The sequence below is a fragment of the Poeciliopsis prolifica genome, unplaced genomic scaffold (assembly GCF_027474105.1).
Source record: "Poeciliopsis prolifica strain line A6 unplaced genomic scaffold, Auburn_PproV2 SCAFFOLD055, whole genome shotgun sequence".
In the NCBI taxonomy this organism is placed as follows: Eukaryota; Metazoa; Chordata; class Actinopteri; order Cyprinodontiformes; family Poeciliidae; genus Poeciliopsis; species Poeciliopsis prolifica.
In genome coordinates, this window is record NW_026562430.1 from 1,723,453 (window position 1) to 1,736,861 (window position 13,409).

General features: G+C 43.2%; 1 protein-coding gene across 3 annotated transcripts; it reads left to right on the plus strand.

Annotated features, from left to right (window-relative positions):
• The first annotated feature begins 325 nt into the window (after positions 1-325).
• slitrk6 (SLIT and NTRK-like family, member 6) lies at positions 326-13,194 on the plus strand. 3 transcript variants are annotated; one of them, XM_055059521.1, is made up of 2 exons: positions 326-825; positions 9,329-13,194. In XM_055059521.1, exons 1-2 carry the CDS (start codon positions 775-777, stop codon positions 11,804-11,806), a joined length of 2,529 nt encoding a protein of 842 aa, XP_054915496.1. In that variant the 5' UTR covers positions 326-774; the 3' UTR covers positions 11,807-13,194. The 3 variants fall into 3 exon arrangements, with proteins under 3 accessions (XP_054915496.1, XP_054915497.1, XP_054915499.1); XM_055059522.1 differs by having other exon boundaries at positions 326-766; XM_055059524.1 differs by having other exon boundaries at positions 326-612.
• Positions 13,195-13,409: the final 215 nt, after the last annotated feature.

Sequence of the window (13,409 nt, forward strand, 5' to 3'; positions counted from 1 at the left end):
ATTTAAGGATTCACCTCCCTCAAGTTTTGCCAATTTAATGACGGAATCTTGGTGATTTTACATCATCTAAAATTAGATTTTAGAATTTGGATGTAAAGGAATTGAGTGTTACCAAAGCTTATTTAAGAGATGATTGAAATACATTCAGAAAGTAAAAAAAAAAAAAAAATCGGGTTCGTCATTTTATATGTCTAAAAAAAATTTCGCGTTGCAGATTTTATTTTTAAAGTCTAAAACGGAAGCAGCTTTCCATACTGTAGTTACCCTGACAACGGTTGTCTGACTTGTCCACCTCTACAGCATGCAAATGACTGCGCGAGACCAATACAACTCGGATTGGTTAACTTAACAGAGCGCGCGGCGCACGCAGCGCCAGAGCAGAGCGGATCAGCGCAGAGTGCGTGTTTGACAGCTGCTGGTGTAACAAGAGCTGCACGAATTTCTGGAGGGGTGCAACCGCAGCCGATTTTTAAATTAGTTACCTCGAATCAACTTTAATCTTAATTAACTCTGCGGAGGGCGGACACGCATCATCCCGGGACTTGAGCGCTCAAGCTTGTCCCCTCCGTTCATTGGAATAACTGGACCCCGAGAGACAAGCAGTAGAAAGAGGTACACGGGAGCAAGACGGGACGGCTTTGAAGTTTATTTCACCTTATTTGTATTTTTTTATTTTTATTTTTTCTGGCTTGAACGGAGCTCATATTGGACAAGAGAGACGGCCGATCGTTCCCTTTTCGTGCGTCGGGTGGCCACAGTTAAAATGGTACGAGTATGCTGACATTCGGACTGCCCTCCTCCTTTTCTCCACTTCGGTTCTGTTCGGTAAGTCACGAAGCTGTAATTAAATGCATGTTTAATTACTTTTAATTACAGCTGCGGACCAGTTTGGTGTGGAAATTCAGGGCCAATTACGAACATGTTCAAACCAGCTTGCAGCGCAATTTGCATACATATATATTTTACTTTTATGCTTTTAATAAAAACGTGGGACGGAAATAACACAACAGAGGGCAGACAAAATGACCTGGGAGGTGTGGGGTGCCTCATTAACCAACTCCAGCACACCTGGCCGTCTGCCACACACAGTTACTGTATTCCCACAGTGGCGCGCTGCCTTATGGCCACCTGGACTGATGTTGCCCGTTATTAAAGTTAACCTGGAGTCGTCGCGTTTGCTTTATGCAGCATTTATTACGGAGAACCATGTTTCGTATTCATATTTTAATAAGGAATTATTTATCACAGGTGGGTTTAATGCGCGCTGCGTCAGGGCCAATCAGAACGCTTTAAATAACAACTAATTCGTTCAGTTGTCGGTCTTGCAGCATCGTTGTCTACGACATGAGGCTATAGTTCTTTTTTAAATGGAAGTTAATGAGGAAGGCAGTGTTCTAATTAGGCTGCGAATTGCATAATTGAGTCTGGGCTCCAATTTCTTGCTTGGATGAATCAATGGTTAATAGCCAAACAGCTTAGCTATATGTCACTGGAGTGGCGTGAATGTTTTTCCTGGGTGATTTAGGGAGAAATGATGCGGCATGCTTGAGATTTCTGTCAGTCTGGAAAAGTTTGGATTCTAGTGTAATTAGAAAAGATAAATGACTGTGGAATAATGTACTTCTGGACATACTATGCTGTAAAAAAAACTAGCCCAACACATGTAACCTCGTGGAAAAGTCTAACATTTTGACAGTCAAAGTGCAAGAGGTGTAAGAGCCTGACTTGTTGCAATAGATTAATGTGAAATAATCAGGCAGCTACAGGAAATTAGGGCAAAAACAAATATGTTGTTGTAGATATCCTGCGGTTTAGTGGTGATAAGTACCTTGGTAATGAAGGTAAACAATTCTTTGTTTGACCAGGTGTTTGAGTAAAGCAGCTAAATCATATTGGCCTGACTGTTGCAGATTTAGAGTTGCAACTTTAAGCTGCTATCAGGCTTTGTTCAGGCGGAGAGTAGCAGCTTAGAAAATGTTGAATCAATCACAAATACGCAGCGAAAAACAAAACAGGGCCTGCTCTCTTGGCTGAGCAAGTTGAACTGTCTCTTGCCACTTGAGGGGGCGGATGTCATAATTATCATTTCTCCTGGACCGCAGCGGAGAGGCCGCTGGCACTGGCAGGATCCCAGCAACTCCGTGGGTGTATATAGTGACCATGTTGACTTTTTAGGGCGAGCCGCATCACTTCCAATACGGAGGAGGTGGGGAAAATGGTGAGGAGTAGGAGAGGCTAGTCCATGTCACTGAAATAAAATGAAACAACCCTCACGATCTCACTGTGATGCTGCTGAGGCAGGTTGTTGTGGTTTTGCAGCCAATACATTAGCGTGTATTAAAGTAAATAATCAGGTTGGACTTTTCGTCCAGCAAATGTTGTCAGACAAGACGCCTCGTTGTCATGCTGTGTTACTGTTGCCCGTAAGTGTCTTATCCGAGACACCTGCAAGGAAATAGCCACTTTCACTAAAAGTGCTACTTGCTATAAAGCTCTCTTTCAAGAGGAATAGAAGAGCTGCAGGCCAGCCATCTTTTATTGGAGGACTGGTGAGTCAATAGAGTCCTCACAGGGCTCCTCATTATGTCTGTTCCACTTGGGGCACTGCTGCTCTTTAGTCTGACAAAAAATGGTGCATGATTGATAGTATTTAAATGACAAAAAGGCTTCTCAGGAGTATGATGGCTTTGTGATTCTGGTGAAATGCTTAGTGAGCAGGTTATTTTGGACAGAAAACATCACAGCCTTTGTTTGAAGTCAAACACTCCCATCTGTGGCACCCATGTCACGTGTCTTCCTGCATTGTTGGTAAATGCCGCTAATCTTTACAACACCGATATCCAACCTAATCTGTTTCAATAACAAATAAGGACTTCTGGGTATTATAGAGATTGGCTTGAATTAAAAAACAAAAAGTATACTTCCAAGCTTCTGCCCCGGGTTTTAACCCGAATCGTTCTAATTGCCCTCTGTGGCATTCATAGTTAATTGGTTTTGTCCAGCAGGACAAGTCTGGCCAGTTGTCAGGCACTCAATTAAGTCTGCCACTGTTGCAGAAAAGAGGCCATACAGAGAGAAAGATTTCTAAAGCTTCCCACATCTAGAGATTTAGGAAAACTCTAAAGATTGAGACTGATTTTTAGCCTCGCTGACACAAAAACTCAGCGAGACATCTTTTTAAATTCAGAAGGATGTTATTCTGTCTTCCATGAAAGGATTTTCCACTCATCTGCTTCTGTCTGCACACGGTTTTCATCAGCCTCTCTTATTCCGTTTCCGCCAGCACCAGACTGGATTTCCTCGGACCAGAAATCGGTCGGCTCAGAGCTTCACGCAGGTGGAGTTTTTCAGTTCTGCCGGCTGCGCATCACAAAGCGAACCTGTGCCGGCATCTGGTGAATATACAGTCAGAGGCCAAGGCGAAGAAACAATAGGAAGCAGTAAATTCAGGCTTAGCTTTTGACCTCTTTTTCTGTTTTTCCATAACAGGATCTACAGATAGTAGCAGTGCTTTTGCTAAGGTAGCTGAAAGGTTTTACCCTCAGGGCTTAAAGCTGGGGCCCCTGTTGTTTTGATGATATGCCTCATAAGCATGCATGAGCTTAACATCCCTCTACAATGTGCCGACATGAACAATAGTCACCCAGAAGCAGATGCTTGCTTCTGGCATCCACAATGTCTTTTTAGAGAGCTTCTTCCCTAATTGTCATTAATTAGTTTCTTATTATTCCAGTCACTGGTAGGTCGACATTACACAAGTTTGTCCAATTAATTAACCCAGCAGGATTCTGCTGAAAAGCTAGGAGCTTTCCGTTCAATACAATTAGCACCTACCGACAGTTTTATACAAGTTTCACACAAAGACTTTACTTTTAGGAGGTAGCGGCGGAGAGGTGATAATACCATGTCTGGTTATACAAACAGCAGGTTGAGTTTTTGATTGGTAACTCAATTATTACCTTTTTTTTGCTGTTTGAATATTTTTTTTCTAAATGCTTTAGTTAATGTTTTCTGCTTAAAGAGTTTGTCAAAGAAAATGTTTTGCACCGAAACCTGTTTTGTTCCAGTTCAGTGAGCAGATTTGTCATCTCCACATATTTTAGATGTAGATTAAATCTGTCTGACAATCCTGCAAAGGTATTCATGCCGCTTTAACCGTTTCCACATTTAACAACTTTAAAAACAAATGTTTTTGTTCAATGGTATCAATGACTGGCAGGTTAATAAAAAAGAAAATCAAAGTAAATGGTCTGATTCGTAAATGAGGATGAAATCTATTTTTTTATTCAATTTTGCTTCTATGACATAATATCCAGTGTTTCGACATGACAGTTTTTTTGTTGTTGTTTTTCTCAAATGCTTTCCGAATAACATCTGTTACTTTTTCAAGTCCATGATTTTCACCGCAGCATCAACTGTCAGTCTTTCAGGCTTTTCTTCCATCAATATCAATATTTAGCTCCTGGAAAAACCAACCAGCTTCCCTGCTGTGAAAAAAACCCCCAAAAAACACATCCCACAGCATCATACTGCTACTATGTTTCACCCCAAACAAAGTGTGTAAACAGAAATGTCTGTTAACTTCAACACGTAGCTGTATTTACACACAGAATACCCATCTTATTATTAGGCGTCTGAAAAACATTTTCCTGCATTGGATGTTATTTTAAAGCATTAGAGGTGGAAGTGCTTCACACAGTTTTCAGATTTGTGTTGCTGTCAGAGAAACAGAGGTTTTGGTTAAATATTTAAAGTTGAAATATTTTGGCCAGTATCTATAAAAAAAGAACAAACTTCCATCCGATCAGCTTATCGACTCTGATTCAAGCTAACCACTTGTTATGAACTATGCTGGGCATCACTCAAGACTAGATGGTCTCTGCTGCATGTCATTTTCCTGCTTTTCTCATACAGCTACCTTTTTTATTGCCTGCTCTGAACAGATCCATTTCCAGTATGCCAGTCCCTGCCGGTGACTCACTGCAGAGCAGAAAGCGTCGCTTTTTAAAGCGACAGCGTTGTCGGCGACAAACATACATCTGCCAGCCGCAGATGGGTCTTCCTGTGAAATGCACCTCGATGCCGCTGTTATAACACCCCTGTTCATTTCTGGAGAACTAATTACTGCGCATTAGTTAAACAGACCATTCGAAATGCAAGCCTGGCAAATCACCCTTGCCATGGGGAGGTGAGCCGCCCTCCCTTTCCTCCTCCTATGCAGACCTGGTGCTTCTATTCTTAGTTCTATCAGCATATGTTTGTATCAAGACGTTAAGGTCTGCAAGTAAAGATTTATACCAAATCTCTTCTGGTTCTGGCTAATGCTAACATACTGCAGATGGAGGAAGTTTACAGAAGTTTTGATAGCATTCAGGCTGTACAGTGTCATCCTTTTCTGCCTGATGGAGAATCTGACTCAATTTTCAGTAGCGGAGTGACATCCATACGACTTTTATCCGAGTTGAACGAGCCGGCAGATCTGTGGGACGCCACCGTGGATAACAAGCCTTTCATACTCGCCTTCCCCGACAGAAAAATGGATCAGGCTTCTGCCTCGTGGGCTGTTCACGGCTCCAGCGTGCATTACTTACTCTGACAGTGACAAGCACTGTACACGACTACAGCTGTGTTCATTTCCTCTCAAATTAATACACTAAGCTCTCTCCTGGATAGAGTGCACTCTATGCTGTACAGTTCAACACAAGGTCCATGTTCTGCTCTGTTCTGTGTGTCGCTTCAGTGTCAAACTGTGCAAAACGTTCAGCTAAGACATATGCGACCACAAGGCCTGCAGCATCAAATTAGACGTGAGAAAACCAAACTATGCAATACAAATTCAGTTCTCAAATATTACCTATTTAAGGATGCAGCCCTGGTTATGCAGGACTTGATATGATGAGGTCTCATGATATAATGGAGCACCTCAGCAACACTTTACAGCTGGCTTAAATGAAGTGTGAAGAGGCTATTTATGGGTTTATAAGTGGGAAGACCCTGTTGTATGTGTTGCAGCAGTTGGAGGGGTTCCATGTTTGATAAAGATTCCATCACTGCCTTTCCCTTCTGCTCGACTCCATCTCTGCGGTCCAACCTACCTGAGGTCTGCGCCGCATTTGATGTCAGACGGCGAAGAGAGCCGAGATCTCCCAGAGCCCTCACAAGATTCCTAATTGAATTGTCTGAACAGCAAAAGAAGCACATTTAAATCCATACACGTGAGCGCAATTCAAGACCGGAAAAATATTTCATCTCCTCCAGCTGTCACAGAGTCACCGCACAGAACATTGATTGCCTGAAAAATGGATCTGTTAAAGAAGTCTGTTTGAAATACAGAAGACAGAGAGCAGCAGGCTCCTGCCTCCAAAACCTCCTATCAGCAGTGCTATCATGCAGATAACATCTTGTAATAGTCTCTTTTTTCATCTTGTATTGTCCTGGAAGCCAGCAGGCCACAGTGGTGGCTGCTTCACACAGGGACTCAAACAAGCTCAGGCTTACATTCCCTGTCCCTGTGTTTTTTTTTAATTATTTTTATTGAATAAACAATTTGTAATTAATGAGATTAACAAATTAGATTTTAATTTTACAGTTCATAAACATTAGCACACTCGTGGGGTTGGCACATTTGGGAGAACGCTCAGAAAGCCAAAAGAAATGATGGAAGTTGATTAAAGAATTCCCCAGGTCAGAGTAAACGCAGAGGTTAAAAGAAATAGCTTTCTTTTTTATCTCTCCATTTCTCATTGTGTCTATTTACTTGTCTATTTACTTTCTTCCTTCCTTGGGTCTTTGAAAGTTGCTTAATCTGGAACAGTATGGGATTTTTACATTACAATAGGAGTAACTTCCTGCATGTTCAACAGTGGGTTTTCTGACTGCAATAAACTACTCTCCTATTTCATATGTTCAAATCCTGGTTTTGTAGCAGCTCTATAATGAGTTTGTCTCAGGAAGATTTTCCACCGTGCTGATGTCTGACTTATAGAGATTTTCATGGCAATTTGGAGCACAAGAATTCCCTGGAGGCAACAACACACAACTAATTACTCTGGAAAGGGAGGTACTACTAGTACATCCACTTTAACATACACTGCACGCAAATGATCAGTCACATTTATAGCTATCGATTTCCTCATTTTGGGAAGGAGCAGCTTTTTACGGCCATCTGCAACAGGCAAACTTCTGATTTTCCAGACCTTGGAAATGAGCGCAAGTCTAGATATGTGCCTGGAATGCCGACAATGACCTTGCAGTTTGTATCTGAATACCTAAACGCAATTAATCAATAATTTCCACTCGACCGCACAATAATTTATCAAAGAAAGTGAGCAAAGTTATAGTGAAGAGGGAAAGCCAAACTTCTCTCTGTGGTCTTGTGTTTGTAGTGAGAGATTGAAAGAATATGTGTGGTATTGCGTAACAGAGGTAGGATTGATATTTTTACTTGAGTCCACATTCCCCAGTGTCAACACACACACACACCCCCGGTATCTGCTGCAGGCCAAACACCCCGTCAGAGTGCGCCCACGCCTCATCGACTCTCAACTGGGTGGAAGTATTCTCCCGAACTTAATTCAAAAGAAAGGCTGACTATCGCGGCTGAATCATGAGTCAGAGGATTCATTCTCCAACAAACCCAGCTGAGCTGGGCTCACCCCATTCTTGCTTTTTTTTCAGAAGCTAATCAGATTCATTACCAAGACGAGCAGTCATATTCTGTATCCTACCTCTTTGAAGAACTCTGTTAGCTAACACGGCATGTCTGGCTCTTCCTTGATCTTAGAAAGATGTCTACACTTCCCCACTGGTCCCCCTGGGACTGAATTAGCTTTAGATCCGTGCAGTGTTAGTCAACTTTGTGTAATAGATTCCGATCAACTGCTGATTCTGCTTTTTGGAAAAGTCAGTTTTTATTATTCCCTTTGTCACTCAAGGGAAATTCAGCTGGCATCCTCTTCATAAAAGCTACGTTGAAAATTTAGCATTGTTTGCTAAATCTGAAACCATCAGATAACCTTAAAGGATTCAGACTGATGTGTTTAAACAAGTAACACGAAGCCCTTCATCAGTCAGATAAAGCAGATGTCATAAATTTGGCTTCGACATGGACTGAAGCGACTTTTACATTGCATGACTCACACTGAGAAAGTCTTAAGTCAGATGAGTCAGCATGTATAAAGGGCAGAGAACTCAATGAAATGAGAGTCATTTTTTTAAAGTAACAGTATCCCACACTGAGTCAGTGGAAAGGGAACATCTCCGTCTCTTTTCTTGTGTAGCCAGAAGGTTACTGTCCTACGGTACAATCCAAATGCATTTTGACTTCTGGAAATCAAACCCAGTACTGCAGAAAGATTTATTAATTCCCACTGTCTGAATACCAATTGTGATACTAGTCATTTTTAGCAAGAAACATTTCAGGTGGTTTGGATGTCTTCCATTCTTTTTACTCTAAACACATCTTGTTGCTTTCTTAAGTTACCTTAAGAGCATCATGGACACCAAGAAATGCACCAGACTAGTCAGGGATAAAGACGTTCCTAGCAACGTTGTGTCAAAAAAACAGTATTCTGCTAAAGACTGGCCACTTTCTTAATCATCACATTGCAAAAACTCAATTTTACCAAGTATTTTTGGCCTAGTTTCTAGTTGAAATATATTAGTATGCTTTAAATAAGACTAAACTAAACAAGTACATTCTCAGTATGCTAGAGGTGCTTGCTTTATGTCAATAATATAATGAAAAGCTACTGGATACAGGTGACAATCTGCCAGTGGAACCATATAGTTTTTTCCACATACAGTAGGAGATTATTTCACTTATAGCTAGTGCTTTTTCCTCAATATTTTGACTTTATAAAACAAACTCCTATATCGTACTGAAAAGTTACTTGTCAGTTTTATATTATTTCAAGTAGACTACAATATTTGCATTGGAAACTAGACCAACGATACTTATTTTATTGTATATTTTTTTTTAAAAAAGGACATGAAATGTACTGTGTATTTCCCTGTAGTTTCTCCAACCTTGCACAAGGTCTTTTGCAGGAGACAAACCTATCCAGCGCTGCAGATATGCATTTAAATGAGTTGGTAAATTTGTTTATATTAAGGCTTTCCTGAATTGTGCTTTAATCCAATACAGAACTACTTGCTCTCCTTACATGCATATAATTACCCCATAAAAGCATGTTTGAACTCGATCTGTACACTCAGTAGAAACTATGTTTTGGAGCACGGTAATCAAAACAATCATGTTTTAAACAAAATGTTTCTGAAGAAAATGTACTCAAACCACTTTTTGCCTCTCTCCTTTCTGTCTCCACAGATATCCAGGTCCAAAATGCAGCCCTGGATCATTTTTATCGGCTTGTTTCTGTCGGCAGCTCACACCCAAGATATCTATCCTTCAAAGCCGTCATCTTCCATCAGCGAGTCGTGTGAGTCTCTGTGCTCCTGCGAGGCAAAGGACGGTGTCCTTCATCTCAACTGTGAGCAGAGGAACATCAGCAAAATCTCCCAAATCCAAATCCCGTCAGGTGTCTCCTTCCATCTGAACCTTTACAAAAATGACTTAGTGGAGCTCAGATTGGAGGAAATGGAAGGGCTTAGGGGCGCCCTTTCTCTCCACATCGGGGGTAATAGCATACAAGAGCTGGAGCCAGGGGTCTTTAACACTCTCGGTTCGCTGAAAAAGCTCCACATAAATAGCAATTTTCTTGTCACCCTGAAAGAGGACACTTTCCAGGGTCTGATAAATCTAGAGTTCCTTCAAGCCGACACGAATTTCATCCAGATCATCGAGCCGGGGGCATTCAACAAGCTGATCCGCCTCAAAGTCCTCATCCTCAATGACAATTCCATCGAGTTTTTACCCAGCAACATCTTCCGCTTCGTGCCGCTCACTCATCTAGACCTACGAGGCAACAAGCTCCAGACGCTGCCGTACGTGGGCTTTCTGGAGCACATCGGGCGCATCATGGAGCTCCTCCTGGAGGACAACGACTGGATCTGCGACTGCGATGTCCTCCATTTAAAAACCTGGATGGAGAACATGAGGGCGCAGTCGGTCATCAGCGACGTTGTGTGCAGCTCACCACAGCACTTGAAAGGAACCACTCTGGCGAAAGTCAAACGGGATGTTCTGTGTCCGTTCCACAAAGACCTCCCGCTGGAGGGACCGCCGTCAATGGATATGGTTGTTACGCCGTCGTCCAAGGTGGCTCAGATCCCCAAACAGACACCCTCCCATGTTCCCGACAGTCCCTGCGTGGAGCACTGTTCATGCCACAATCACCCGGAGGCTGGGTTATTGATGCACTGTCAGGACAGAGGGATTCAGAAGGTGTCTGATATCGGAATACTTCAGGAGAGCCCTACGAAGCTGGTTATGACAGGAAACATGATCCAGAAACTCTTTAAGTACGACTTCGTCACATACGACAGGCTGGAACTGCTCAATCTGGCCAACAACCGCATTGACGACATCGATAACGAAACATTTCTCAGCCTGAGCAGCTTGAAAAAGCTTCAGCTGAATGGGAACCGGATCGAGAAGCTGTTTTCCACCATGTTCGTGGGCCTCCACAACCTGGAGTCTCTTTACCTGGAATACAATCTCATCAAGGAGATCGCGCCAGGCACATTCAACCCCTTGTCCAAACTGAAGCTGCTGTCACTGAACAACAACCAACTGAGCTCCCTTCCAGCTCAGATCTTCCGCAACGTTCCCCTGGTCAAATTAAACCTGAGGAAGAATCTGCTCATGCACCTGCCGGTGAGCAACGTGCTGGATCAGCTCAACGTGCTGGAGCAGATCTATTTAGAGGACAACCCCTGGGACTGCAGCTGTGATCTGCTCAGTCTCAAGCAGTGGGTGGAGAAGCTTAAGACAGACACAGTGGTGGGCTCTGTTCTGTGTGAAACCCCCAAGAAGGTGAAGCAGACGGAGCTGAGGAGCCTTCGCCATGAGATGCTCTGTCCTGGGTTGGAGACGTCCACCGTCACGCAGGGGCCTCCTGAAAACAAGGGTCTCCTGATCTCCTTAACCGACTCCATCCCGCTCTCAGTGCTCATCCTCAGCCTCCTCATCTTTATCCTCATGATCATCTTCTGCTCGGCCGGATTGGTGGTCTTCGTGGTGCACCGTAGGCGGCGGAAGGCAAAGAAAAAGGCAGCGGAGGAACCGGCACGGGAAAACACTAGCAGCACCTCCCCGATCCATTTGCACTACAGCATGTATGGGCAGAAGACCACCCACCACACCGTGACCCAGAGGACAGGACCCGGTTCCTTATATGAGGACAGATCTCACAGCCCTATCGTCCAGATCTGCCGGAACCCCACCTACTGCTCCCAGCACAAGGGCCACGACTCAGATCTGGATTACAGTCTGGATGATCCAAAGCACCACGTCTGCCGGAGCATCATGGAGAAGGAGAACACCTCCCCGCTGACGGGAAACCCCAAGTTCAGGGCCGTAGCTGAGGAGCGGCCGGGGGACTTCATGACCCTGGGGACTCCCAGCTCTCTGTACAGGAACATCCTGGAGAGAGAGAAGGAGCTGCAGCAGCAGCTCGGAATAACAGAGTACTTCAGGAAAAACCTGCCGCAGCTGCAGCCTGCCATGGACATGCAGGTCCCAGGGCACCAGGAGGAGCTAAAGCTAATGGAGACGATAATGTACACTAGACCACGCAAGGTCATGCTGGAACAAACCAAGAACGAGTACTTTGAACTCAAAGCGAACCTGCACACGGAGCCGGACTACTTGGAGGTTCTGGAACATCAGACTGCGTTTAACTGAGCTGACATATATATCATGTCTGAACCAAGTGCCTTGGCCTGTTTGCCCTCCTCTATTTTCCACAGTGTGAAATGTAAAAACATAGAAATATGATAGATATATATATATATATATATACACACAGGCACATGTGTTTATTGTAGCACAGAATGTATCTTTCCGTTTCTGCTCATCAGTTTGAGGTGGAATATTCAAGAGATGCACCGATCAGGCTTTTTCCGGCTGAGACCAATTTCTGTTTTTCTCTGTGCCAAATTTTATTTTACACTTCTTTAAGAGGAATTCTGATGTATGTCATCAATAAAAAACAATTAAATTCATTTTTTTATTTGTATTTCAACTTGCTCATGGAGGGAAAATCGTCCCAATTTTATCTCTTGCCAACTGATCGGTGCATCCCTACTAAGCATTTTCAGCCAAATCAAACCTGGAAGAAGCTGTGGCTGTCTGCAGAGCAGGCCTGGGTTAAAACCCATGCTGAAATCCACTCTATCAGCTTTTTACATGTGATTAAATTTTCATGCTCCTACAGCAGCCGAGTGAATTGATCCACGCAGCACAAGCCCCCTCCCCAATCCCCCAACTCGGCCTCCTCCCAGGATAAAGCAGATGTTTGGAAAGAATTGAGTGAATTTCAATCAGTGCTTGACCCAGAATTTCGCTTAATCAGTCTATCCCGATTCTGGCCGTGACCTGATTACACCCCCCCTCCTGTCAACCCCCCCATGAGTGCAGCTTTAATGCTGGAACCGGAGTTCTCGTGTCGTAGAGTCAGCAGTTCGTACAGCCAAGTACATTGAAAAAAAAAAAAAAAAACAGCGATCGGAGAGCGAGGTTCTCCTCCTGACAGATGATTGATCCAACGCGCTACAGAGCTTCAGTCAGAGGAACTTTATTTTTATACAGACTGAGGCAGCTCAGTCAAAAAGTGGAGTACAGTATCTACACGACTTGTACAAAATGCATTGCACTATTTAAAATGCCATAAGATGGTGCATGACAATCAACAAGAGTCCTGCTGAAATGGCTTAGTTTTCATTTCTGCCAGAAACGAGCCGCTCGCCATGTGCTCATTTCATGTGGGAGACCGACGCCATTATTTTTCTGTTGAATTCATTAAAAAAACACAACAAACAGCCAGGAACAGTTGAGGACAGAGACATTTGCAGAGTGGACCGGATTTACGTTCCCTGTTTTCAGAAACAGCTCATGTAAGCACACTCTCTGTAGCTTTTCTACTTTAACTAGATTGACTTATTTATTCTGTATATTTTGTATATACTTCTGTTCCATTTTATCTTTGGGTTTTGTGTGCCTTCAGTGCTGTACAGAATATAAACAGAAGTTGTGTCTGAAAGAGAAAAATAAAGAATTGCTATATGACGTGACTCTGCAAATTGTCTGCTTCTCAGCAGTGCTCCGCCTCCTCACTATTTAACACACCGGGTAACCTGGACTGCAAGACTACGACTTTTTCTCCACATGTTTTATCTGTCCTCTGCAGTGCTTATGGATATTTAGGTGGATGTACATGTTTAAGCTGCATTTCCTTCTTTTTCCTGCTGTGGAATAATTCCACCCCCCACCGATTGGAGCAAGCGTA